Consider the following 27157-nt stretch of genomic DNA (forward strand, 5'->3'; position numbering starts at 1 on the left):
TTTGAGGGGAGGAAGGGGCTGGACAGCAATCAGCTAGTTTTACTCTGGAGGGAAACTGCTATTGATATCACAGCACATAAGCTGCATGCTAAAGGAAGATGGCAGCTTGGGTTGGTATTAAACTGATGATGGTGTTGCCATCAGAGCTGTTGATATGAACCCTGTCTTGCTTCAAGACGAGATGAGTAAGGACCACTGTATTTGGTGCTAGATGGGAGTCAGCTTTCTGATGTGCAAATCTCCAGAATACTAGATGTGATAACCTCATGAGCCACGTTCAGTATGTGTTAACTGTAAGTGGCTTTGGATAAAAGCATCTGCAAAATTACCATATTATGATGGTATATTTGAATGCTGCCCGGCGTCCAGCTGTGCGCAAGCAAGGGAAGAAGCCCTAAAGCAAGGGGCTATGCAGGGGGCAGCCTTCATATGGCACAGAGAGAGAGAGAGACTGGTGGTAGAGAGTAGGAAGTAAGCAAGAAGGGACTGTCCTCCCAACAAACCCATCCCCTTAATTACAGTACAGAACTGCCAGTAGCCTAGAGGGAGACAGTCAATTAGCGGTAGGTAATGGGCTTATGTAACGGAAGCAGGCAGTGGTCCTCTGTAGTTCAGTTGGTAGAGCACGTTGCTTGCAACACCAGGATAGTGGGTTCGATTCCCGGGACCACCCGTACATAACACAGTGTACGCATGACTAAGTTGCGTTGGATAAAAGTCTCTGCTAAATGGCATAACTTAATGCAATTTTAATGTTCTCTTCACAATGGATATTCAGTGAAAAGCATTTACAGAATGTGTGGCCTAAGCACATCCCTGAAGACTACAATTATAATTTAATTTAAGTTTGATGTGAATGTTTATTTGGTAAATGTCATGATTACATATAATTACTTTATCATGTGTTTGGTATTTTCAGGTTAGATTGTTTGATATTATTCTTTTAATTCAGTTAATTTTGTTTCCTTCCCTTTTTGTTTTCTAGCGTGACTTCTGCAAAGCTTGTCCACCCCGTTACAGATCCTGGTACAGTCAACCCTGTTACGGTCAACCCTGTTACGGTCAACCCTGTTACGGTCAACCCTGTTACGGCCAACCCTGTTACGGCCAACCCGGTTACAGACCCTATTACAGACCCTGTATCAAACAGGTAATATAGTATACGTAGCTATGGGCTGGATGGATGCTTTGCTCTACCTAGCCTCTTCATCTGTCTCTTTGGAAGTCCTGCCTCTGTCTCCCCCATTAAGTCAGTCCTACCACTAACCGTATGCAGCATCTGCCGTGTGTTGGATTGCCTGAAATCCTGCTCTGCATTGCTAATGCTAAGACATGCACGATTTATTTGTGCCATCCGATTTGTCTAAGTATATTTAATAGATAAAATGAAGCTTAGCTCCCATCATGAAACTACTATAGCTTGTGTATGTGTGTGATCGCAACGGGTAAAATACATTCGGTCTCCAAGCCTGAATCAAATTATATAATTGTTCCTCGCAATGGGGTCTACTATTTACCTCTGTCCATTTTGATTCTCCAGACAGGAACTAGTATTAGAAAGGAAACCAATGCTTTTTGAGCCCAGGTCTTTCGGACAGTAACAAACTGCTCCAGTATCTCACAACACAACCACGTCACAACTACAATGCAGCTTTAAGAAATACTTACTGTGCTTCACTTCTAAGGCATGTTCTGTAACCTTTATCTTCCTCTTCCTCTCTCATCCTCCCTGCTGACATACTAACACACACAGGGGCCATTGATCATGAGGAAGAGGCTGTGTGATCTGGGAGGATCTAGGAGCCTGGCTGTGTGGGTCGACAGCACTTCTCAGAGAGGTCATACACCAGTTTACTGCTAGGGATTTCTGCCAGCAGCGGCAACAGAGAGGGTGTGGGAGGGGGAGGTGGAGCCATACAGATGACGGGAGAGAGATAAAGACCTGGGTGAGATAGAGGGTGAAAAATAAGCATTATTTGCGCGAGAGAGGAACAAAGAGATCTATAGAAAGGGACAAAAGAGAGAGAGAAAAGTGACAAAGAGAGTGAATGGCCTATAGAAAGAATCGTGTCTAAGCACGATTTGCATGAGTCACTCTTCAGTTCTATTGATGATGTCATCGGAACTGATGTCATCCATTGCCCCGCAATTCACAGACCTAGTCACTGGACCTGCCTCTGACGCACCTGGAAATGCCTGAAATGCACACACACACAATTTAATGCTGGGAAGCCTTGATTGGAGACAAGCGTTGGAGTTGGAGACTTTTCAGCCTCAGCTGAGAGGAGTGTCATTTAATATCTGTTAATATCCCTCATTCCCTCAATCTCTCTCAAATGCTTGAATTAACTCGTGATCATTTGTGTGGCTTGGACGGTCACGCGCGGTTCACCAGCCCACAGCAACATAATTTGACAAGCATTTAGGGAACGTAAAGCCACAAAGGAGGTTGATCCAGTGAAATGGGCTGTGAAGACAATTATCCACTTTGAAGATAATAACGTCTATATATCTATCTATCTATATATACACTGAGTGTACAAAACATTAGGAACGCCTGCTAGGAACGCCTGCTCTTTCCATGACCATAGACTGACCAGGGGAGGAGACGGGTTAAAGAAGGATTTTTAAGCCTTGAGACAGTTTAGACATGTGTAGTGTATGTATACCATTCAGAGCGTGAATGGGCAATGTGAAAGGGGGTGCAGTGTTAGGAAGGTGTTCCTAATGTTTTGTACACTCGGTGTATTGTTAAGAATGTCTGTGTCATTGTGTGTAAGTGAACAGCAGTCATTGCTATCATATTTGAGGCCTGGCCTTTGTGTTTTTGCACACCAAGCTGAACCGATGTGTGTCTGTGAAGTAACCTTGCCCCTTCCTTCACATGTCTAAGTCACATTGACATACCTGTCATAACAATCCTGTTATAACCTCCTGCCCTGTCTGACGAGTCCTGCAACGTCCCTGCATGCAAGCGTCATACACATGATCCAATCACATCACAGGCTCTGTGACGGACAAACAGGCTGACCTGTTTATATGGCGGGTTGGAGAGGAGAGGTGACGATTACAGTAGAGGAGGGAAATGGGGTAAGCGGAAATGTAGGATAATATTTGTCATACTTTAGGGGATGATAGCTGGCAGGAGAGGAGGGGAGAGGATGGACAAGTGGATCTTCATACCATATCTGTTACCAGAGCTGAAATCAGAGGTGTACACTCATGTACAGGGTGTTTGTTCCTGTGAGGTGGGGACCTAAAAACCCAGCTTTATTATCTCCCAGACAGACCGATACAGATATTCTCTCTACCCCCCTCCACGCTCCAGATACTGTCATTTACCCACACAGTCACGTCAGCACTCCCCTTGGAACCACAGAATATAGGCCACTGCTAAGAGACAATACTGATCTGAATACAACTCTAGATGTAGCCACTCTGCAAATAGGAGGATTTATAGGCGAGTTTAGCTTATTTTTTTGCTACCATTGTTATAAGCGTTAAAGCCTTTGGTGCTGGGTAGTTTAGCCTAGGGGACCTTGAACTTTGCTGTATTTGGATTGGTAGGCCATTTAGTTTTGTCAGGCAAGGTTGGCAGGCGATTTAAAGTGGTCTGACTTGGAGGAATATATCAGAGGTGACACAGTGAGTAACTGGTTTGATTTATGGGGCCTGCCTCTCTATTTTTTATTTTTTTGCATCTCTCTTGCTCTCTCTCTTCTTTCTCTAACGGCAGGGTTTGGCTCTAACAGAGACGGGCTCTCATTGTGGTTGCAGTTTAAACTGGCGAACCGATAGAGCTAGACAGACTGGCCGGCAGGCAGCTCATTCGCAGAGCAATCAGTGTCACACACAGCTGCACCGCACCGCCTCTTAACCCGCCCATTAATCCCACAGGTTGAAGTTGAGTCCGAGCCTCATTTGTGTAGTCTTTATGTCGCTTTTCTCATTTTCTACTGCATTTCTCTCTTTCTCCTTCTCTCTTTCTCTCTCTCCCCCCCAGGCCAAAGGCTCCAGAGCAGGCTCCATCAGAGGAGAGTGACAGAGTGAAGAAGGAGCGCCCGGTGAGCACCATGAGCGAGGCATCTAACTTCACAGGAGGGTCAGACTACAGCACCTACCCTGGCAGCAGCCCCGCCACACGGGTGAGTGCTCTACGTCGGCCTGTACACCCAACCCCTAACAGACCGCTAGACCCACTCCCTATATCTGAGAGGATTTGTTGGTGGTTCCTAAAGAGCACATAGACGCCACTGTAACGGATGTCATGCAACTATGATGCATGTACAAGGACAGGGTGGGATTAATGTACTGTGTCAAGAGTGACTTGGCTAATAGGGTCCTGTGAGAGGGGAGATAGAGGTCCCAGTTCTGGGATGTTAAGGGGAGTCTTGTGGGGTCAGTGATCTCTCCCATTTTCTCCATTAAGTCAATGTTGCGAGAGCTGTATTAGTCTACCGAGAGTATCAAAACAGGGACTCTACATGAGATAATATGTGCTGGATTGTCCCAGGCCTGTCACAGATAGTTCAATTCTAGAATGGTCACCAAGTGATTTTATTGTACAGCGTGTCAGTTTATAAATGCTTAATAGACTAGTGTATAAATATGCACGCTTTATTCATATGAAAAGCATGCTTTCATGAATTAATTATGTTTTACTTTGGCTTACACTGACTAAAAGTGTGGCTTGGTGGCATGTATTTATTAATGAGCCATAATTATTGATGAGTTACCATAGAGCCCTACAGTGGAGGTGTCATAATACCCTTAATAAAATCTAGCGGTCAAACAAGGAAATGGTTCCAGTTATTTTTCCACCATTCATTTTTCCCATAGGGGATTTTAGTAACACTTAAAATAAGGGCTGTATTTCCTATAGGCTTACCCTGGTGTGACATTTTGATAACCATGTAAATCTCTCTCGGACAAGGTGACTTTAAGCAATATATTCGCCTGGATTAACCCCCCCCACCCCCAAAAACAAAATGTAATGCTAATTGGCTGCTAATGCGGCTATCATAAAGACCTACAAATACCGTGATGATCTGGATTGAAACTATTTCCCTGTTTGACTGCTAAGTTTTATGGGTATTATTAAATACTGTGGAACTCTATTGTGGGTCGAGCTATTGTACCACTATGCTCAAGAAGGTTCTGCAATGCTGTAAATTAGTCTCTCTTGCTCTCTCGTTCTCTCTCTCTCTGTATCGGTCTCTCGCTCTCCCTCTCTCAGTAAAGATGGTCTTGTAGAATGGGCTAGTTTAATGAGGTGAATACTGTACCTTTTCCTTCTGTTGCTTTTTAACTTTGTTTGTTTATTAACACCAAAGAGCCAAATGCAGGTTAACGGTCTTCACCTATATTTACTAACGGAGGATGATAATTTGAATGAATTTGTAACTCTCCTCCTCTAATTTTGCATCTTCAGAAATATGTTTGTGTGTGTGTATATATACTGAACAAAAATGGAAACGCAATCATTTAAACTATTTTACTGAGTTACAGTTCCTAGAAGGAAATAAGTCAATTGAAATAAATTCATTAGGCCCTAATCTATGGATTTCACAAGACTGGGCAGGGGCGCAGCCATGGGTGGGTCTGGGAGGGCATAGGCCCAGCCAATCGGAGTGAGTTTTTCCCTAAAAAAGGGCTTTATTACAGAAATACTTCAGGTTCATCAGTTGTCTGGGTGGCTGGTCTCAGACAATCCCACAGGTGAAGAAGCTGGATATGGAGGTCCTGGGCTGGCGTGGTTACACGTGGTCTGCAGTTGTGAGGCCGGTTGGACGTACTGCCGAATACTCTAAAACAGGGGTGGGCAACTCCAGTCCTCGAGGGCCTGATTGGTGTCACACTTTTGCCCCAGCTAACACGTTTATATTTTTGTTCAGTGTATATATACAGTGCCATGAACAAGTATTTGCCCACCTTTCTGATTTTCTGTTTTTTTCATTTCTTTTATATACTGAATGTTATCAGATCTTCAACTAAAACCTAATATTAGACAAAGGGCACCGGAGTTTACAAACAACAAAAAATTGTATACTAATTTGATTTATTTAATTAACAAACTTATGCAACACCGATTCCCCTGAGTTAAAAAGTAATTGCCCCCTTACACTCAATAACTGGTTGTGCCATCTTTAGATGCAATGACTGCGAACCAAATGATTTTTGAAGTTTTTGATCAGTCTCTCTCTTCGCTGTGGGTGAATTTTAGCCCACTCTTGCATGCAGAACTGCTTTAACTCCGTGACATTTGTGGGTTTTCAAGTCCTGCCACAACATTGCAATTGGGATTAGATCTGGGTTTTGACTAGGCCATTACAACACTTCAAATTTGTTGCTTTTTAACCATTTTCATGTAGACTTGATTGTGTGTTTTGGATCATTGTCTTGCTGTATGACCCAGCTGTGCTTCAGGTTCAGCTCACAGACAGATGGCCTGACTTTCTCCTGTAGAATTCTCTGATACAGAGCAGAATTCATGGTTCCTTCTATTAAGGCAAGTTGTCCATGTCCTGAGGCAGCAAAACATCCCCAAACCATCACACTACCACCACCATGCTTGACCATTGGTATGAGGTTCTTACTGTGGAATGCATTGTTTGGTTTTCGCCAGTCATAACAGGACCCATCTTATCCAAAAAGTTGATTCAAGTTTGCCACAAAGCACCTGGAAGACTCTTGGAAGAATGTTTTATGGACAGATGTCCCATTATGCCTGGCGAAAACCAAACACTGTATTCCCACAGTAAGAACCATGGCGGTGGTAGTGTGATGGTTTGGGGATGCTGTGAACTGAAGCTGAAGGGCAGCTGGGTCATGCAACAAGACAATGATCCAAAACACACAATCAAGCCCACATGAAAATGGCTAAAAACAAACAAATTAGAAGTTTTGGAATGGCCTAGTCATGACCTAATCCCAATTGAATGTTGTGGCAGGACTTGAAACAAGCAGTTCATGCTTGAAACCCCACAAGTGTTGCTGAGTTAAAGAAGTTCTACAAAAATTCCTCCACAGCGATGTGAGAGACTGATCAACAATTACAGGAAGCATTTGCTTGCAGTCATTGCAGCTGAGGTGGCACAACCAGTTATTGAGTATAAGGGGGCAATTACTTTTTTATACAGGGGAATTGGGTGTTGCACTTTGTTCATTAAATAAAATAAGTATACTTTTGTTGTTGTAAACAATGCTTCCCTTTATCTAATATTAGGTTTTGCTTGAAGATCTGATAACATTCAGTATCAAAAATATCAAAAATAAAATAAAATCAGAAGGGTGGAAAATACTTTTTCACGGCTCTGTATATACATGTTTTTACATACAGTATACTGACAGTTTCTCCATTTACATTTTCAGCCTTCGAGGTCTTACAAAAAGGTCCACAACTTTGGCAAGAGGTCCAACTCTATTAAGAGGAACCCCAATGCCCCGGCGGTCAAGAGCAACTGGCTTTACAAACAGGTATTGGAAAGTTTGTACATCGTTTGTAGTTCCCAGTATAGAAGAACTTGACTAAATTACTTAATTGCAATTTACTCTCAAAATAGTCTAGAGAATTGCAGAACCTGTGCAAATCAAATGGCTGATTGCAGTATGTATAATGATGAGTGGGTGTTGGTGGAAGTGTGCAGCCGACACAGTCTTCCTCAGTGGGTTGATGAGAGAGTCTGTGTGACAGGGCTTTGTTTGGATAGCCACCTGCACACACACACACACGTGTAAAATCAATTCTAAAATTCATTAAATTGTTCTTTTCCCTCATAAATCTACACACAATACACCATAATGACAAAGAAAAAAAAGCAGAAATATCACATTTACTTAGTACTTTGTTGAATCACCTATGGTGGTGATTACAGCATAGAGTCTTCTTGGGGATGACGCTACAAGCTTGGCACACCTGTATTTAGGGAGTTTCTCCCATTCTCTGCAAATCCTCTCAAGCTCTGTCAGGTTGGATGTGGAACGTTGCTGCACCGTAGGGATGATGCCAGTTTGGTGCCAGGTTTCCTCCATATGTAACGCTTGGTATTCAGGACATAGAGTTCATTCTTGGTTTCATCAGACCAGAGAATCTTTTTTCTCGTGATCTGAGAGTCTTTAGATGCCTTTAGGCAAAATCTGTCATGTGCCTTTTACTGAGGAGTGGCTTCTGTCTAGCCACTCTACCATAAAGGCTTGATTGGTAAAGTGCTACAGAGATGGTTGTCCTTCTGGAATGTTCTCCCATCTCCACAGAGGAACTCTAGAGCTCTGTCAGAATGACCATCAGGTTCTTGGTCACCTCCCTGACCATGGCCCTTCTCCCCCGATTGCTCAGTTTGACCGGGCAGCAAGCTCTAGGAAGAGTCTTGGTGGTTCCAAACTTCTTCCATTTAAGAATGATGGAGGGCACTGTATTCTTGGGGACCTTCAATGCTGCAGATATGTTTTGGTACCCTTCCCCAGATCTGTTGCTCGACACAATCCTGTCTCGGAGCTCTACGGACAATTCCTTCGACCTCATGGCTTGGTTTTTGCTTGGACATGCACTGTCAACTGTGGGACCTTATATAGAAAGGTGTGTGTGCCTTTCCAAATCATGTCCAATCAATTTAATTTACAACGGGTAGATTCCAATCAAGCTGTAGAAACATCTCTCGATGATAAATGGAAACAGGATGCACCTGAGCTCAATTTCGAGTCATGGCAAAGGGTCTGAATACGTATTGAAATAAGGTATTTCTGTTTTCAATTTGTCGTTATGGAGTATTGTGTGTAGATTGCAGAGGATTTGTATTTAATCAGTTTTAGAATAAGGCTGTAACGTAACAAAATGTGGAAAATGTCTGAATACTTTCCGAAGGCACTGTAGCTACATACATACACACTGCTGTTCAAAAGTTTGGGTTCACTTAGAAATGTCCTTGTTTTTGAAAGAAAAGCACGGTTTTTTTGTCCATTAAAATGACATCAAATTGATCAGAAATACAGTGTAGACATTGTTAATGTTGTAAATGACTATTGTAGCTGGGAACGGCAGATTTTGTTTTTAAATTTGAATGCCTACATCAGCTTACAGAGGCCCATTATCAGCATCCATCACTCCTGTGTTCCAATGGCACATAGTGTTAGCTAATCTAAGTTTATGATTTTAAAAGTAATTGATCATTAGAAAACCCTTTTGCAATTATGTTAGCACTGCTGAAATCTGTTGCTCTAATTAAAGAAGCAATAAAACTGGCCTTCTTTTAGACTAGTTGAATAGAGAGGAGAATCAGCGTTTGTGGGTTCAATTACAAGCTCAAAATGGCCATAAACAAAGCACTTACTTCTGAAACTCGTCAGGCTATGCTTGTTCTGAGAAATGAAGGCTATTCCATGCGAGAAATTGCCAAGAAACTGAAGATCTCGTTCAACGCTGTGTACTACTTCCTTCACAGTACAGCACAAACTGGCTCGAACAGAATAGAAAGAGGAGTGGGAGGCCCCGGTGCACAACTGAGCAAGAGGACAAGTACATTAGTGTCTAGTTTGATAAACAGACACCTCACAAGTCCTCAACTGGCAGCTTCATTAAATGGTACCCGCAAAACACCAGTCTCGACAGTTTACAGTGAAGAGGCGACTCCGGGATGCTGGCCTTGTAGGCAGATTTGCAAAGTAAAAGCCATATCTCTGACTGGCCAATAAAAATAAAATATTAAGATGGGCAAAAGAACACAGACACTGGACAGAGGAAGATTGGGAAAAAGTGTTATGGACAGACAAATCTAAGTTTGTGTGAGAATCACAAAGAAGAACATTTGTGAGACTCAGATGCTGGAGGAGTGATGACGCCATCTGTCAAGCATGGTGGAGGCAATGTGATCGTCTGGGAGTGCTTTGGTGGTGGTAAAGTGGGAGATTTGTACAGGGTAAAAGGGATCTTGAAGGAAGGCTATCACTCCATTTTGCAACGCCATGCCATACCCTGTGGACGGCGCTTAAGTGGAGCCAATTTCCTCCTACAACAGGACAATGACCCAGAGCACAGCTCCAAACTATGCAAGAACTATTTAGAGAAGAAGCAGTCAGCTGGTATTCTGTCTACAATGGAGTGGCCAGCAGTCACCAGATCTCAACCCTATTGAGCACCTGTACTGACCTCGCCTTCTGGATGGCAGCGGGGTGAACAGGCAGTGGCTCGGGTGGTTGATGTCCTTGATGATCTTTATTGCCTTCCTGTAGCATCGGGTGGTGTAGGTGTCCTGGAGGGCAGGTAGTTTGCCCCGGTGATGCGTTGTGCAGACCTCACTACCCTCTGGAGAGCCTTACGGTTGAGGGCGGTGCAGTTGCCATACCAGGCGGTGATACAGCCCGCCAGGATGCTCTCGATTGTGCATCTGTAGAAGTTTGTGAGTGCTTTTGGTGACAAGCCGAATTTCTTCAGCCTCCTGAGGTTGAAGAGGCGCTGCTGCGCCTTCCTCACGATGCTGTCTGTGTGAGTGGACCAATTCAGTTTGTCTGTGATGTGTATGCCGAGGAACTTAAAACTTGCTACCCTCTCCACTACTGTTCCATCGATGTGGATGGGGGTGTTCCCTCTGCTGTTTCCTGAAGTCCACAATCATCTCCTTAGTTTTGTTGACGTTGAGTGTGAGGTTATTTTCCTGACACCACACTCCGAGGGCCCTCACCTCCTCCCTGTAGGCCGTCTCGTCGTTGTTGGTAATCAAGCCTACCACTGTTGTGTCGTCCGCAAACTTGATGATTGAGTTGGAGGCGTGCATGGCCACGCAGTCGTGGGTGAACAGGGAGTACAGGAGAGGGCTCAGAACGCACCCTTGTGGGGCCCCAGTGTTGAGGATCAGCGGGGAGGAGATGTTGTTGCCTACCCTCACCACCTGGGGGCGGCCCGTCAGGAAGTCTAGTACCCAGACTGAAAAACAGCTTCTATCTCAAGGCCATCAGACTGTTAAACAGCCACCACTAACATTGAGTGGCTACTGCCAACACACTGTCAATGACACTGACTCTACTCCAGCCACTTTAATCATGGGAAATGATGTAAATATATCACTAGCCACTTTAAACAATGCTACCTTATATAATGTTACTTACCCTACATTGTTCATCTCATATGCATACGTTGATACTGTACTCTATATCATCGACTGCATCCTTATGTAATACATGTATCACTAGCCACTTTAACTATGCCACTTGGTTTACATACTTATCTCATATGTATATACTGTACTCGATATCATCTACTGTATCTTGCCTATGCTGCTCTGTACCATCACTCATTCATATATCCTTATGTACATATTCTTTATCCCCTTACACTGTGTATGACAGTAGTTTTTTTTTTTTTTTTTGAATTGTTAGTTAGATTACTTGCTCGTTATTACTGCATTGTCGGAACTAGAAGCACAAGCATTTCGCTACACTCGCATTAACATCTGCTAACCATGTGTATGTGACAAATAAAATTTGATTTGATTTGATTTGGTACGTAAGATGTGCCCATCAAGCCAATCCAACTTGTGGGAGGTGCTTCAGGAAGCATGGGGTGAAATCTCTTCAGATTACCTCAACAAATTGACAACTAAAATGCCAAAGGTCTGCAAGGTCTGTAATTGCTGAACATTGAGGATTCTTTGAAGGACACTATTATTTCAATTAAAATGTTCTATTAATTTTGCAACTCATTTCATGTATGTTTTCATGGAGAACAAGGACATTTCTAAGTGACCCCAAACGTTTTAATGGTAGTGTTCACAGAGACGGACGGACGGACACTCAAAGGGAACTTGACAATCTAAAATAGGTTTAATTACAGCTGCAATAATGGACACATGCCGATCTCTTCAGCAGCAGCGGTCAGCTGTGTAACATCACACATGCACGTCTGTTGGGATTTTCAGTTATCTATCTAACAGGGACATCCTCATTCACATTCAGAACGAGACACATTCACTTTGAATCTGTATTCCCAAACAGTGAATTTAAATCAGATTGGTTTGTGGGAGAGTTTGACCTCGTCTCTTGTTATCTGGCAATTCTATTCAATCTAAATGTTGATGCATCATTTTGTCATTCTCATTTAAATAGCCTGAGTCCTTTTGTTTTAGTTAGTACTGATACGTTGGCCTGGTCCCTCAAGCAAAGTGACAACCATCCTTGATTGGATGTAACTTTTTCTCTTTCTCTCTCTGCCTCAATTAATCAGGTCACTTTACAGACTGGCTCAACCAACTTTGTGGTGGCTGAGCTATTTTGCTCATTATCTTTCTACCTGTACAATGCAACTTGAGCATTTCCTCTCCCTCACCAAGCTCTGGCTGTGGGTCACTGTGTCTCAACTCCCTGGCACACACAACACACACACTCACTCACTCATTAAGAACAATCAACATTAGCATCACTCAGTTTCCAACTAGAGTTGAGCTGTTGTCAATAAACGTTCTCTTTTGCTCTTCCCTCTCTACCATGCTGAATTCCCCTTTCAAAGCTGCGTTGGTTCTCTCTCGCAAGACGTGCCTTTTCTCCTTCTCAAACCTGACAACCAAAGTCTTCTCTTAAAGGGGAAATATTTTATTGATGACGGGCTTTTCTTTTATGCCTTTGTACTCCTCCTCGTGCATCAAAAGAAAGCTGCGTATGAAGACAAGAAAAACAACAAAACCGTCTTAGATTATTTATGTTATGAATAAAAAATAAAGGCAACATTAGAAGAGAAGCCGTTATTTTTACAGAGAAAAGACTGGCGCTTATTATCTAGAGACGAAAGCCAACTAAGGCGTGCACAGACACACAGCTATAAAAACAGAAAGGGGAACCTTGTCTGGGAGTTAAGAGATAAAAAGGGCCAATTTGCTTCAGTGGGAGGAGATGGCTGTGGTTAATGAAACCGTCTGGGATCAGAGGTAGTGAGTACGTTGCTTCCTGAACTCCGTGACAGTCTTGGTGTTGGCCACTCGGATGTGCAGGATTTGGCTCTAGCCTAGCTCTACTTATGCATTCAATTGAACAAATCAAGCTAGGTCTAGATGAAAAGCAAGGGCAGCCTATAGGTATTCATGACCTGGATTGAGGAACACTGCTCTATACACTAGATCTGATAGCAAATGCTTGAATAGATGGAAGCAATATGCCAGTTATTGTCGAAAGGCTCACCTAGCTTATCCGAGGGCAAGGAACAGCCTCTACCAAATGTTTTGCTCTGTCTCAGTATCTGACTACTGTCTCCTGTCTTCGGTTCCCCTGTAGGACAGCACGGGGATGAAGCTATGGAAGAAGAGGTGGTTTGTGCTGTCTGACATGTGCCTGTTTTACTATAGAGGTGAGACACACACACACACACACACTCAAAGCGCAACACACGGTTAAAGTTTGAGTATAAGATATCATAGCTGGCATCATAGCTAGCAGTAAAACGCAAACGTATTTGCTCCGGACGTAGACATACCCCAGGTTTCAGAGAGTTTAATTTCCATAAATTGTTCAATTAAACGGTCCCGGAGTGCAATCAGCCAGCTCTTTCCTGACATGCCCAGAGGGGAATTTCCTGTTTATTGGTAAACCAAGAGATGAGAGAAGTGTTCTTAAAAGAGTGTTGACGTGCTATGCTTTCTGATAACAACATCTAGCGCTCTCTCGCGCTCTTATCGTCTTCACTCACTTCATTTGAACTTAAGTGCTGTCTGTCGATGAGTTTTCAGAGGTGAGGTTTTGACTAGGAATTGTGTCTATCTGAAGGCAAGAATGAGGGGTTGTTGGGGGAATATGAATGACCATCTCTGACTGATGGTTCTGCTCTGGTCAGGATCTCTGTCGCAACAGAATGATCAAATCTAATCATACCATCACATAGCTTAAAGGTTAAGGTCGCCATGCTTCTTTGTAGAATCTAGTGAAAACCCCATTTGAAATCAAATGTTGTTCACATCTGCTGAACACAACAGGTATAGTAGACTTTAACAGTGCAATGCTTGCTGACGAGCCCATTCCAAACAGTGCAGTTAAAAAACATTTGCTCAATAAAAAAAGGAAATAGTAACACAATACAAATGTAACAAGGCTATAAAGGAGTACCGGTACAGTGTCCATGTGCAGGGGTACGAGGTAGGTCATTGAGCTAATACAGTATTTACATATGGGTAGAGGTGCCGCTTTCACAAGGAGGAGGTGCTGTGTTTTCATTTCATCTTCTTGATTTCTCTCCCTCTCCTCTCCCCCTCGCCTCTCAGTTAATAATGCAGCAGGGCAGACACGGGGATGGAGAGCTGCAGGGAATTCTGCTGTACTTGCCTGTTTTAAAGTAAACCCTGAAGCTGAGTTTGGGCTCTGTTGGTTTTGCTGCAGTCATGCTGCACTCTACAGATGGTGTGTTACAACACCGTGTAGGCATTATACAACCCAGCTGTACGGAACGCTCTGAGCAGCGGACGGATTGATTCCATCATTGTTTACTTGTCTGTCTTTGATGCGGTAGCATCACTGTTGTATGCTATCACACTCAAGTTAGTGTGTTTGTTTACCAAGTTGCGCTGTTAGGATTAAATTTGACTGCGAAATTATAGATGTTTGGCAAAGCGGCCCGAGGAGAAATGGTTTTGTTGTTCTATCTGGTTTGGGTACCCTACTGTGTAACATGCTGGAAGCCCGGGATTTGGGGGTTCTTAGTGAAGAAAGAAAGTGAATATCCTGCCATGCTCAACCCTCCCTGCCATGCTCTGATAAACTCCAGCTTAAATGGGCCTATCTGAGACGGTTAACACACCCAGACCGAAGATAAAGGTTCCTACACAAAGGTTCTGACACATTTTTTTTGTCCGATACATCCTTGTGTCCTGTTAGCTGCTTACCTAGCCATCACACCCTGACCAAAGATAAAGGTGCCTACAAAGTTCTGACGCATTCTGTTTCCGGTACATCCAGTGTCCACTGTCCTATTAGAATGCTGATAGTTCCCCTCCTCTGATCTCTCCCGACTTTCCTTCACCAGATGGACCACAATGCACTATTCCAAAGCCTGTGTCGACATTCTAAACCATATATGACGATTCTTCTCGCCCTCTGTCCCGCAGATGAGAAGGAGGAGGGCATCCTGGGTAGTATCCTGCTGCCCAGCTTCCACATCTCCATGCTGTCTGTCGACGACCACATCAGCAGGAAATACGCCTTCAAGGTCAGTACTGTACACACACACACACACAAAGGATGCCGTGCTTCCACGCGTGGACATCCGAGGTGGTTGCATCGCTCTGAGAAATGGTTAAGGGGGTACTTGTTTCCCATAATCCTGTTACTGAAGGCACATCTATAATCTGTAACTCCCTTGACCGTCGGTCTGGATTGTATAATGTGTGGCTGTCTGTATAGAAACTCACTTGATTTTGTGATCGTAGGCTACGCGGAAGCACGACTTCCCGCTGTATACCACAGCAGAGTTGATGCTTTTGTCGTGAGTTATTGTAGTGCTATGTTTCAACAGCCATTGACAGACAATCCAGTAGGGGTAGGAAGCTATGGGGAGCTTCAATTGGTCACTTGCGTCACGCTATCATGGAGGATTTGAATAGAGTTCAGCTTTAGTCCCGCCCTGTTCAGCTCCCTCGCCCACGCTCACATCGCTCAACGGTCCCTCGCCCACTCCACTCCTCTCTCTTTCCTTCCATTGAAAGTGAATGGCGTCCGATGTTTTACCGCACAAAGTGTAAACACACTGTAACACACAGGCTTCTCTTTGCTTTTGGTCTTTCCTTTCAGAGAATCTCTGAAAATGCGTTTGTATACGGAGAGTTTTTTTGTGCATAGATCCATGATAAACTCAATAGATTTTCTAGTCTCAATATGCAAGAGGGTGATAGGAGCAAGATGGGCAGAGAGAGAAGATAAAGAAAAGTATACACCGAAAGACAGACACTGCTATATCCACCTTTTTGAGCATGTTAGCCTCACATACCGTTTCACACATGTCACCACTATAAACACTGATTCACTCCTACACATTGACACCGTCTATAACACAGTAACAAGCCCATCCATTCTCTACTCCCCCACATCCCCTACTATCTGTCCTCGCCTCTGCTGTGTGTTAGGGTGTGTCACAAAGGCACCCTATTCCCGATAAAGTACACTACCCCTGGTCTAAAGTAGTGCACGAAAAAGGGAATGGGGTGCCAATTGGGACACTGACTTAGTGCCAGTCTCTGCCTCTGCAGCAGGAAACAAGAGTAGCACTCAGCTTGGAGTGTCTCCCTGTCGCTCATATTTATGGTCCTAAGCCTGCTTAGCAGGTAATTAAAGTTAGCTACACAGCCTTGGAGCGGTAGGGATGCACACGCACATTCACGCTCCAACACACAGGCGTGTGTGCACAGACAGACTGACGAACACATGCACGCACACACCTCTTCCAAAGAAGGTGATGTAACACTTCCTGCAGTCTTGCCAAGGTCACCCACTTACCTACCTCACACTCCTCTGTCTTAGGAACTCTCCCTCACTCCCGCCCGCTCTCTCTCTCTCTCTCTCTCTCTCTCTCCCTGCTAGGCGACCCACTCCAACATGAGGACCTACTACTTCTGCACAGACACGGCCAAAGACATGGAGTCCTGGATGAAAGTGATGACGGACGCAGCCCTGGTCCACACAGAGCCAATCAGAAGGTGGGTAAACCCAGATTGAACTGCCCAGCAGCCAGCCAGCCTCGATTGCCTGACCTATGGCAATGAAAGCGACCAGCTGAACCGTGCAATCTTTTTTGTCAGCAAACGGACGGCCGTGAGAGCCTGCGGTATTTCTTGCAGAAGTGAGAAATCGCATCAGTATAGAAGACAATTACCTGATGTTGTGTTGAAGATGCATAGCTTGTAATGAGAAGCTATAGCTTTAGGGCTATACAGCACAGCACTGGTATCCATCCTCACTGCCTCCAGTTAAACTTTCACGTCAGAGGCAACTGCACTTCACACGCCGTTGGTAATTGCAGTGTTTTAGCCATGAGCTGTTCGTGAAGGCTTTTCGACATGGGCATACAGTGCTTTATACACTGGAGAGACTCAGATGGATAGTAACACCTACTCTCCACAGTCCTGTAAGTACAGCGCGCTGGCAGTCCTAGCTTCGTCATTGTGGCGTGATGCAGGCCGTGTGCGGAGGTTTGTTTGTATGTCTGCATACTGCACTTCAGCACTGCTCTCATCTTAAAAGGATGGCGTGGGGCACAAACCCACACTCAGGCCACAGCATGCTTTAATTACATAGAACTACTGTGTACTGTAAACACCACAGCCAAAGTCTGGCAATAGAAATTGGACATACTGCCGTTACGGTACCTTTACCTCACTGAGAAATACTTGGAAAAACCCCAGGTAGAAATACATAAAGTACCATTAGATTAGCAGTCCCAAGTGGCTGTCACTGTGACTTGTCCCTGAGTGCAGTAGGCGGTAAAAGACTGTGGCTAGCCTAGAATTGAGCCATTTCCCTCTGGGGTACCAGACCTGTTAATGGCCTTTCTGTAACAGACTGAAAGGTTGCAGCAGTGGATGGCTGCTCAGTCAAAGTAGCCACGTCTCACTGTGCCCTCGGAGTGCTGTGGGCGGACAGTGAAGTTTTCAACACCTCTCACTTCTCTTCCTCTTTTCCTCTGTGGTCCCCCTTGGCAGTCATATAGTCAGGCAGGTTGGAGGAGAGGTGGCAGTAGAGCCCGGCGCCTGACACCCACACAACAAGAGTCCATAGTTGGAATGTGGAAATGTGTTTTTCTGTGAACCTGGCTAGTAATGGCTTATTGGTGTGTATTTATTGTCATCTTTTCATCAGTCATCTGTCTTTTTTCTTTCTCTTACCGTTTCCAATCCCCCTCTTGTTCTCTCCCTCCTTTTTTCTCATCCATCACTCTCTCTCCCTCACTTCTCTCTCTCCCAGACTGGATAAGTTGAAGGTGGACCGCTGCTGTCCCCAGGAGGTGAACAACATCCTGAACCACAACCGGGTCCTGACCAGGCCAGAGATCCAGAACAACGAGAGGAACCGTGAGCCGCACCAGCCCTCCCTCACCCGCAGCATGGACCACACGGACGGGGACAGGAAGCACAACACCCTCCAGAGAGAGAGGGAACGCTACACGCTGCAGAGAGACGGCGAGAGATACTCCCTTCAGAAAGACGGGGTGAGCTACACGCTACAGAGAGACGGAGAGAGGTACCTGTTGCAGAAAGACGGCGAGCGGTACGCCCTGCAAAAAGATGGGGAGCGGTATTCCTTGCAGAAAGACGGAGGCGAACGATGTGCTGTGCAGAAAGATGTTCAGATGGAGAAGTACGCACCTCAGAAAGACGGGGAGAAGTACTTGGTACAGAAAGATGGAGAGAGATATGCACTGCAAAAAGGAGAGCGATACACCCTCCAAAAAGATGGACAGAAATACAACCTCCAGAAAGGGGTAGAGAGACAAACGTCTATGACTGAGAAAGATCGGTCAGATCGTTATGGGACCCTTGATGAAAGGCAGAAGTATAAAACCCTACGGGAAGGAAGTAAGTGTGGTACCCTGAGGGATGGAGATAAGTATGGGACGCTCGATAAGTATGGTACCCTTAGGGAAGTGGATAAGTATGGAACCCTCCGTGAAGGGAACAAGTATGGATTCCAGAGGGATGGCAGTACTGAGAGGCCTCTGACTAAAATCAACAGCATCAAACTCCAACCAGCCCAGGCAGCAGCCATCGCAGCAGCAGTTACAGCCTCCCGCCAGGTACAGGTCTCCCAGCACATGGCCCCACCACAGGTCAACGGCTCTGGGGAGCGGGCTGGGGACCACAGCCCAGGGGAGGTGGTAGGCACCCTGGGGAGAGGAGCAGGAAAGGCCCAGGACCCGCCTCCGAACCAGACCCAGAACCAGCAGGCCCAGGAGCCAGAGAAGAGTCTGACCAGAACCAACTCCATGAGGCAGCTGGAGAACTGGGTTAGGACCCAGAGGACACAAGAGGAGGATGATACCAGGAGGTAAGGGTGTGTGTGTGTGTTTCTGTCTGCATGCGTGTTTTGGGCTGGTGTGTGTGTGGGTTGGTTGGTTGCGTTTCTGTGTGTGTGTCTGTATGTCCGTATTGGTCTGCACGTACCAATGCCTCTCTGAAATCTGTTACTGTTCTCTCAGATAGTAAAAACCACCACCTGTGTGTCTGCAGTGCACTCTTGTCAGTGAGTCAACCAGCCATCTAGATGTTAACTTGTCTCTAAGAGCACCGGGCGGCCAGAGACAGAGAAATAAAAAACCAACCACATCTTCCTTCCTTCCTTCCTTCCTTCCTTCCTTCCTTCCTTCCTTCCTTCTCTCTCTCTCTCTCTCTCTCTCTCTCTCTGTGTGTCTCTGTGTCTCTGTGTCTCTGTCTCTCTGTCTCTCTGTCTCTTTCACTGTCTCTGCTCAGTGCTCGATAGCATCCCTGGCCTGTGCTTGCCGGCGAGAGCTGAAAGCTTTTCATGTCACCGCTGTATGTCGCTGTCAGGGATCATACACTCATTTTGCTGGGCTTGTTTGAGAACAGGAGCGAGGGAATGTTTTCTCCCCGTCTCTTTTACTCTCCTCCGCCCATTCCTTTAGATGAATAAGTTATGGACCTGTGCCCCTGTTACCAGTAGAGCAACGCTCAATGCCTCCTACTGCAACATCATCAGTCCTCTAGAACAGCCCAGGGAATAGGAGGGACACTTCCAGATGACATATCTTTTTTGGGGCTGCGTCTCAAATAGCACCCTCTGTAGTGCCCTCCTTTTGACCAGGGCCAAAAGGGCTCTGGTCAAAAGTAGTGCTCCGACATAGGGGTGCCATTTGGGACGTGTAAATACCGATTCCCTCTCTGGCCTCTCTGTGTTATCCCAACAATCAGGTGTTCTCACATTTCCAATTCCCTTTGACGGAGATAGTGTGTACATAGCCATAACAGCGCAAGGCAAACGCTCAGGTCCCAAGCTTCTATTTGAACTGTGGGCAACAGGGTGAGATATTAGAACTGTTCTATTGTGGAATATAGGTCAATGAAATCCATATGCATTGCACCTAGTACAGGACTTTATTATTATGTATTTGAAGATGGCTGTCCAGTAAAGGTATTGGCTATAGCTCACTGGGCTCTACGGAAGACCGTATGTGCCTATGTTTGTAGATCATAAGCTATGGATGCATACTTTATTCCCCTGTGCCTGTATGCTATTGGCTTGTGTTTGAGGTTCTATCCTCTATACCACTGAGCTCACTCTGTCGCTCCTCTCTGGCTGTGAATTTACTGTACTACGCCCATATTAGGAGCCCAGACATTCAGCCTGCAGCCTCTACTATGGCCTAGTCTCAGAGCCAGCGAGAATACAGATTAGAGCCAGCGCCCTACTTTCCCTTTTCCCTCTCTACCATCCATTAAACTGCATTTGTTTATGGCAATTAAGCCTCTGAAAAGAGGAAGGACTCGGAGGAACTGATGCTAAACAGCACAAACAATGGACTGGTTCAATTGAGCCCCCTGTTTGTTTTAATGTCCCCTGTCCCTTTTAGCGTGCTGTTGTAATGCCAAATGGACTCTTACCATGCAGTTGTAGTAAGCTTATCTACTGTCAGACACTTCTGTCTCATCCTCAAGGGGATATGCTCTTATTTATCGTATACAGGCTAGTTTCTGGACACGATTTTGAGACTTCATAAAGGCCGTTGGTGTCTTTGTCTGATACTTAGCCTCGTTAATAAGCTCAGAGTCACTCCAGTGGCATGTATAGTGACTTGTTAGCTAGAATGTACTGTACCTTCGGCGAATCAGTGACTCATATTAACACTAGTAGCCAATCACTTCTTCTTGGAATGAGGTCATGCCCTATCCATGCCCCTCCTCTCCTGATAAAGACCTGAGTGTGTCTGTGATATGGTAATGATATGGTAATGACCCAGACATTAATTGCGTCTCCCAGGTATATAAAGGAAAGGTAAAACAAAAGCATGGACTTATTAGCATAATGCTTTAATTAGATAAACACACAGGTAATTAGCAGCGGTTAAGAGCATTGAGCCAGTAACCGAAAGGTCGCTGGTTCGTTTCCCTGTGCGGACTAGGTGAAAAATCAGTCGATGTGCCCTTGAGCAGAGAACTTAACCCTAATTGCTCCTGTAAGTCACTTTGGAAAAGAGTGTCTGCTAAATTACTAAAATGTAAATGTAGATAATTTAATATTCTCAACCGGTGGGTAGAGCATGTTTTTCAAACCATGCAGGTCCAAAAATCGACTAAAATGTTAAGCATCTCCATTTGCCTATTTTTTTAATGCTCATATTACATTATTTCTGCCTAACAAAAACACCTAATCTTTTGTGACAACAGTGGTGAACCACATGTAGATCAATGACCGTCACAGTTACAAGTCATTTTGCACGCCAAACAATCCCCAGGGAAAATCAGTAGCCTAGTCAAACTGCACACTGTGCCCAGCTTCGCCAGGTAGGAGGCCTGTTCTTGATCTTGCACATCTGTGCGCCACCTTCAGCTTGCAAATGCTAAATTGGCTTGCGTGATCTTTATTAGTTGAGTGACAACCTATGTAATTTCCTAGTTTATTTATTCGCTGTTTAAAATGTTGTAAAAGTAAACCGGAAACACAACTCTCATCTGGCTGTACCTGCATAACGGGGCTTACAATATATTGTATATTCACTATCGGCAATAGTTTTAAACAATCAGTGTATATGGTCATTTTTTAGATAAACAGGGTAAATCACTTTTGTGAGGCACACTTCATGGCTGTACAGAGAGAAGATGAGAAAATCACTAAGAACAGATTGTAGTGAAATCCCAAATTGTGCTATATATTCATTGGCTATATCATAGCTAATTTGTAAGCGATAAATATTGATGCATTACTAGCTCAAACAAATCTGCTAAAATGACAAGTTAATTAGAGGGTGATGGTGATTTCAATCCGGTAGTGGAGTGGTAGATGCGTAGTCTCCGTTATGGTTTAGCTCAGGGGCCAACATAGTACAAACGCGCACACTGTCTTGTATAATTCATCTTGTGGGGACACACAATTCAGTTCCATTCCACTAACCCTAACCTTAACCCAAAAACCCTAACCATATCTCTTAACCTTAACCCTAAACCCCGTAGAAATAGCATTTGACCTTGTGGGGACTAACAAAATGTCCCCAGTTGGTCAAATTGTTTGTTTATTTGCTATTCTTGTGGGTACTTTAAGTTAGTGTGTGGACGTGAAACATGTCCACACGTGCACACACACACACACACACACATACACACGTCAGCTCAGACAGATCCAGCTCTTCCAGCTCATGAGCTCCATCAACAGCAGATTTGAATTTAGACTGGAAAGGAATGCGTCTTGGCAACAAATGTTAGTGCAGCAAATCATATCGAATCACATCGATTCATTCTCTGATCAAAACTAATAGTTTCAAACGAAACGCATCACTTCTGAATTGTATCGGAGTACATGTATCTACCAGTGCTTTCGGAAAGCATTCAGACCCTTTGACATTTTCCACATTTTGTTTCTAAAATTGATTAAATGTTTTTTTATTTCCCTCCTCAATCTACACACAATAACCCATAATGTCATTTTTTGCAAATGTATTAAAAAATAAACATTTACATAAGTATTCAGACCATTTACTCAGTACTTTTTGAAGCACCTTTGACAGCAATTGCAGCATCGAGTCTTCTTGGGTATGACGCTACAAGCTTTGCACACCTGTATTTGGGAACGTTGCTGCACAGCTATTTTCAGGTCTCGCCAGAGATGTTCGATCGGGTTTATGTCCGGACTCTGGCTGGGCCACTCAAGGACATTTAGACTTGTCCCGAAGCCACTCCTGTGTTGTCTTGGCTGCATGCTTATGGTTGTTGTCCTGTTGGAAGGTGAACCTTCGCCCCAATCTGCCGCCATTCATCTTTCCCTCTATCCTGACTAGTCTCCCAGTCCCTGCCGCTGAAATACATTGCAACATCATGATGCTGCCACCACCGTGCCTCACCGTAGGGATGGTGCCAGGTTTTCTCCAGACGTGATGCTTGGCATTCAAGCCAAAGAGTTCAGTCTTGGTTTCATCACACCAGAGAATCTTGTTTCTGTTCCTAGGCGTTCATTGAATATAAGAATTTGTTCTTAACTGACTTGCCTAGTTAAATCAAGGTCAAATAAAAATAAATATAAAATGATGATGACCACTGTGTTCTTAATTGCTGCAGACAATTTTTGGTACCTTTCCCCAGATCTGTGCCTCGACACAATCTTGTCTCAGAGCTTTAGGGACAATTTCTTTAGGGACAATTTCTTTTTCAGCTGTGGGACCTTCTATAGAGTGGTATGTGCCTTTCCAAATCATGTCCAATCAATTGAATTTACTACCAGTGGACTCCATCAATTTGTAGAATCATCTCAAGGATGATCAATGGAAACAGAATGCACCTGAGCTCAATTTTCAGTCTCATAGCAAATTGTCTGAATAGTTATGTAAATAAGGTAATTCTATTTAAAATGTTTAATTAATTTCATACAATTTCTAAATAAGTGCTTTTGCTTTTTCATTATGGAATATTCTGTGTAGATTGCTGAGGATTTGTATTTATTTCATCCATTTTCGAATAAGGCTGTAACGTGAAAAAATCTATGGGTCTGAATACTTTCCGAAGGCACTGTAGGTATCGAATTTCCTTGAAAGGGAAAGATGCACATCCCTATTGATTGGTCAACTCCTCCAGCCCTCTTGCAAGCATTAACATAATTTGTATCCTTTTGGGTTGCTGCAGTTAAGTGTTTTGGCACTTTGCCCACTGAGAGGGCAGTAAGAGAACTCAGTCAGTCACCAAAGATATGGGATAAAAGGCAGGAATTCAGTTGGTGAGGGATTAATAGTGCACCATTCCTGTTAGACAGTAGAATTATGAAAATAAATAGTTAAAATGTAAAAAGGCTATAAAGCAAGAATTCTTACATTTGCTCAACCAGGCGGTTGATATGTCAGTAAAAAGTCTGGTGTATTAAAACATTTTTATATTCAAAATACTTGGTGAAAAATTTATTGAATTGTTGACAACTCATTATATTAGGAAACATACATTGGCGTTAAACCACGGTTCATGACCCATGGGGACAATATTCGGATTTATGGTCACCTATAAAATAATGCCTATAATAGTAATTGAAAATGGCACTTTTCTGTTTTATCTCAAAATGTAGTCTGAATATGTGGAAAACATGGTGGAAGAACCTGGATCATTTGAAATTTAAGAAGGGACATTGCACACTATAAACCACATGAAAATGCATGAATATTCATGTTTGGACATACGAAATTAATTTCCCAAATAAACCTCAAGTTGTAAACAAAAAACTATTGGGAGTTTTTGATAATTGTTTCAATATGTTTTTCAAGAAGAGAGTTAAAGGGATTAAAGATTAGCAATAATGACTGTGTAAAATAAATAATTCAAATACTTAGCTATAGTAGTTTGCTCACAAAATTCGAAGTAATATTTTATTCCAATGCAATTTGCTCAGGGAAAGATTTTGTTTAACAAGTAAAATGTTTTTTTCTCTCAAAGGTAGGGGTCAAAAATGATTGACAACCCTAAAGATTCTTGGAAATAAAATAGTCCAAAGTGTAGTATTTGGTCCCATATTTCTAGCACTGATATTTTAGTGATCTTCTGAAATCTATCATGTTCAAACATATCCTCGTGTCAGTTGTCTTTTCTGAAAGATTCTCTCACCGTACGTGTCGAAGACGAGTGTTTCTGGGTTACTTGAACTATCCACCAAGAGGACCTGTAATAAAGCTGAATCTTGTCTTCAGTGACATTCTGAGTCAGCTGACTCATCTGTACATTAGTTCAGGTATGAGGCCAATGCAGTTGATTATTGGCAGTAACATCACATCTAAACAGAACCTGAGTCTCCAACTCAAAGGCCAGACAGTGTCATTTAAAGACTGTGACAGACCTTTCTTTCAGTCTGTAACCCATCTTGATGCTGAATAATTCCTTTGTGGATCTGAATTCATGGGAAAGTACTTCAGGTCTGTGGAGACATTTGTGTACAGGTCAAAGCTTTCAGCTAAAAGTGTGGACTTAACATCAATGAATCGGATGATTCACCTGAGGAAACTGACTCTGGTACAGGTGGATCTTTTAATACAGGGTTCTGCCGACATCATTTTTCACAACCTGACCAAACTGGAGGTTCTGAAACATTCAAACTGCAGGATTGACTCTTTGGGGGGTAGTTTAACCAAAGACTTTGAATCCTTGAAAACATTATGTTTGCGTATCGAGAACATTTATCACGTTATCTACAGCTTCACTGAACGGCTCTCTAACCTAAAGTATTTGATACTTGACACATTACAGATTTTTGCAGTTGTGACAATGCTTGGCTCATTGCATGGGCAAAGGGGTACAGGCCGGTTGAAGTGATCATGCTTAATCATAATTTAGAGGACTTGAAATGCTTGTCGGACAATGGACTAGACACACCTGACTTTGTCAAGTACACAGAAGCCAACTGCACAACAGAGGTGGGCTTTGTGCTCTTTGCTGTGACTGGCCTGGGAGTCCTGTTCTAAATGCTGGTGGTCTTGGTCCATAACCTGGCCAGTCCTTACCTCCTCCCCCTCTACCACATCACCCTTGGCTGGCTGTCGGAGGCGATGCGATCAAACACCAAGGGTGGCTTCCACTACGATGCGTTTGTCTCCTACAGCGGGAAGGATGCACACTTGGTGGTGGAGGAGCTGCTACCCAACCTGGAGCAGAGAGGTCCCCCTTTCCTGCACCTGTGTCTGCACAGCAGGGACTTCCAGCTGGAGAAGGACATTGTGGAGAACATCACAGACAGCCTCTACCGGAGCCGCCACACCCTCTGCCTGGTCAGTCGCCACTATCTGCACTGTAACTGGTGTTCCCTGGAGATGAAGCTGGTCACCTCCGGACTGCAGGTGGAACAAGGGGTCTTCCTGGAGAAGCAAGCAGTGTGTCAAGAAGCAGTGCAGCTTGGCAGGGTCGTGTTACGGAGGATGCATTGCTCTCGACCTTCTCTCCCTAGTCCGAAGGGGAGTTGCAGCGATGGGACAAGACTGTAACTACCAATTGGGCAGAAAAGGGGTTAAAAGTACAAAGTCCTCTGTACAAAACATCTACCGTTATTTGAGGTTTGTCAGACAATTCTGATTTAAGTCTCTTTTAATGCTCTGTCTGGAGTGTAATATTTCTTCATCTGAAATACTTAGAAATAAGCCCATTAATTTTTTTACTTATCAATTTTTATCAGATCCCTTTTAATTTTTGTTCTACACCTTATCACTAACACATGTCTATCTTTGTTGCTTAGAGGAACTGAAAAAGGCTGCTATTACTATTTTTGTTGTATATCAGGGTAAAACCAATGTGACCATCTGACCATCTGCTGTATAATGCTTTGAATGACCATACATGAATGAGCATGAACCAGTTATTTTAATTTCAACCAAGATCAGAGGTTTGTACATACATTTAGTTGCTAGTTGTTTAACAAATGTTTTTTTTTTGCTAGAGTGTTGCCTGTATATTGTTTATTACGTATGTAATTTAACAATTTGTTAACTTATGGGTGTGGAGAGGTGTCCCCCTTTCTGCCCAAATAAGTCAGTTCTGCTCAATATTTGTGAGTTGGAGGGAACCAAATTTTATTGTATCATTTGATTATTGTACATGCTCTTGATAAAGACATCCAGCCGAAACGTGGGAAACTGGCTTTTGTTTCTGTTTAAAGGTCCAATGCGGCAGTTTTTATCTCAATATTAAATTATTTCTGGTCAACATTGAAGTACCTTAGTGTGATTGTTTTCAATTAAAATGGTCAAAAAGAGACAAAAAGTAGCATTTTGGCAAACAGCAACTTCTCAAGCAAGAATTGCTGATGTCACCAGGCAGGCAAAATTCCAGCCCACCAAAACAGGCTGAGATTTCAGGCAATCTTCTCAAACGGCTCTTACACTAAAAGGGCATTATCATTTTCACATTCACAGTATTGTTCCAACTTCATTGTGTGTAAATATATATTAAACAGTTTTAAAGATATTCTAGAACGCCTCCATATTCCAGATTCTTATATCTGGCACATGCAGCACAGAACT

At 43.7% G+C, this 27157-nt stretch overlaps 1 protein-coding gene across 16 annotated transcripts in view; it reads left to right on the forward strand.

Annotated features, from left to right (window-relative positions):
* LOC112214324 (pleckstrin homology domain-containing family A member 5-like) overlaps positions 1 to 27157 on the forward strand; it is a 145113-nt gene that overhangs the window by 98033 nt on the left and 19923 nt on the right. For 13 of the 16 annotated variants that reach the window (XR_006078914.1, XM_042298054.1, XM_042298047.1 and 10 more), the window contains 7 exons: positions 986 to 1150; positions 4004 to 4145; positions 7372 to 7476; positions 13252 to 13324; positions 15072 to 15172; positions 16540 to 16655; positions 17920 to 18999. Coding sequence is in view for 15 of the 16 variants with exons in the window: in XM_042298054.1 (XP_042153988.1) it covers positions 986 to 1150; positions 4004 to 4145; positions 7372 to 7476; positions 13252 to 13324; positions 15072 to 15172; positions 16540 to 16655; positions 17920 to 18999 (1782 nt within the window). In the remaining variant the exon portion in view is untranslated. Of the gene's footprint in view, positions 1 to 985; positions 1151 to 4003; positions 4146 to 7371; positions 7477 to 13251; positions 13325 to 15071; positions 15173 to 16539; positions 16656 to 17919; positions 19000 to 25746; positions 26755 to 27157 lie in introns of those variants that run through there. The other 3 variants (XM_042298050.1, XM_042298063.1, XM_042298060.1) reach the window with 2 other exon arrangements.

This window comes from Oncorhynchus tshawytscha, linkage group LG15, assembly GCF_018296145.1.
Source record: "Oncorhynchus tshawytscha isolate Ot180627B linkage group LG15, Otsh_v2.0, whole genome shotgun sequence".
Taxonomy (NCBI): Eukaryota; Metazoa; Chordata; class Actinopteri; order Salmoniformes; family Salmonidae; genus Oncorhynchus; species Oncorhynchus tshawytscha.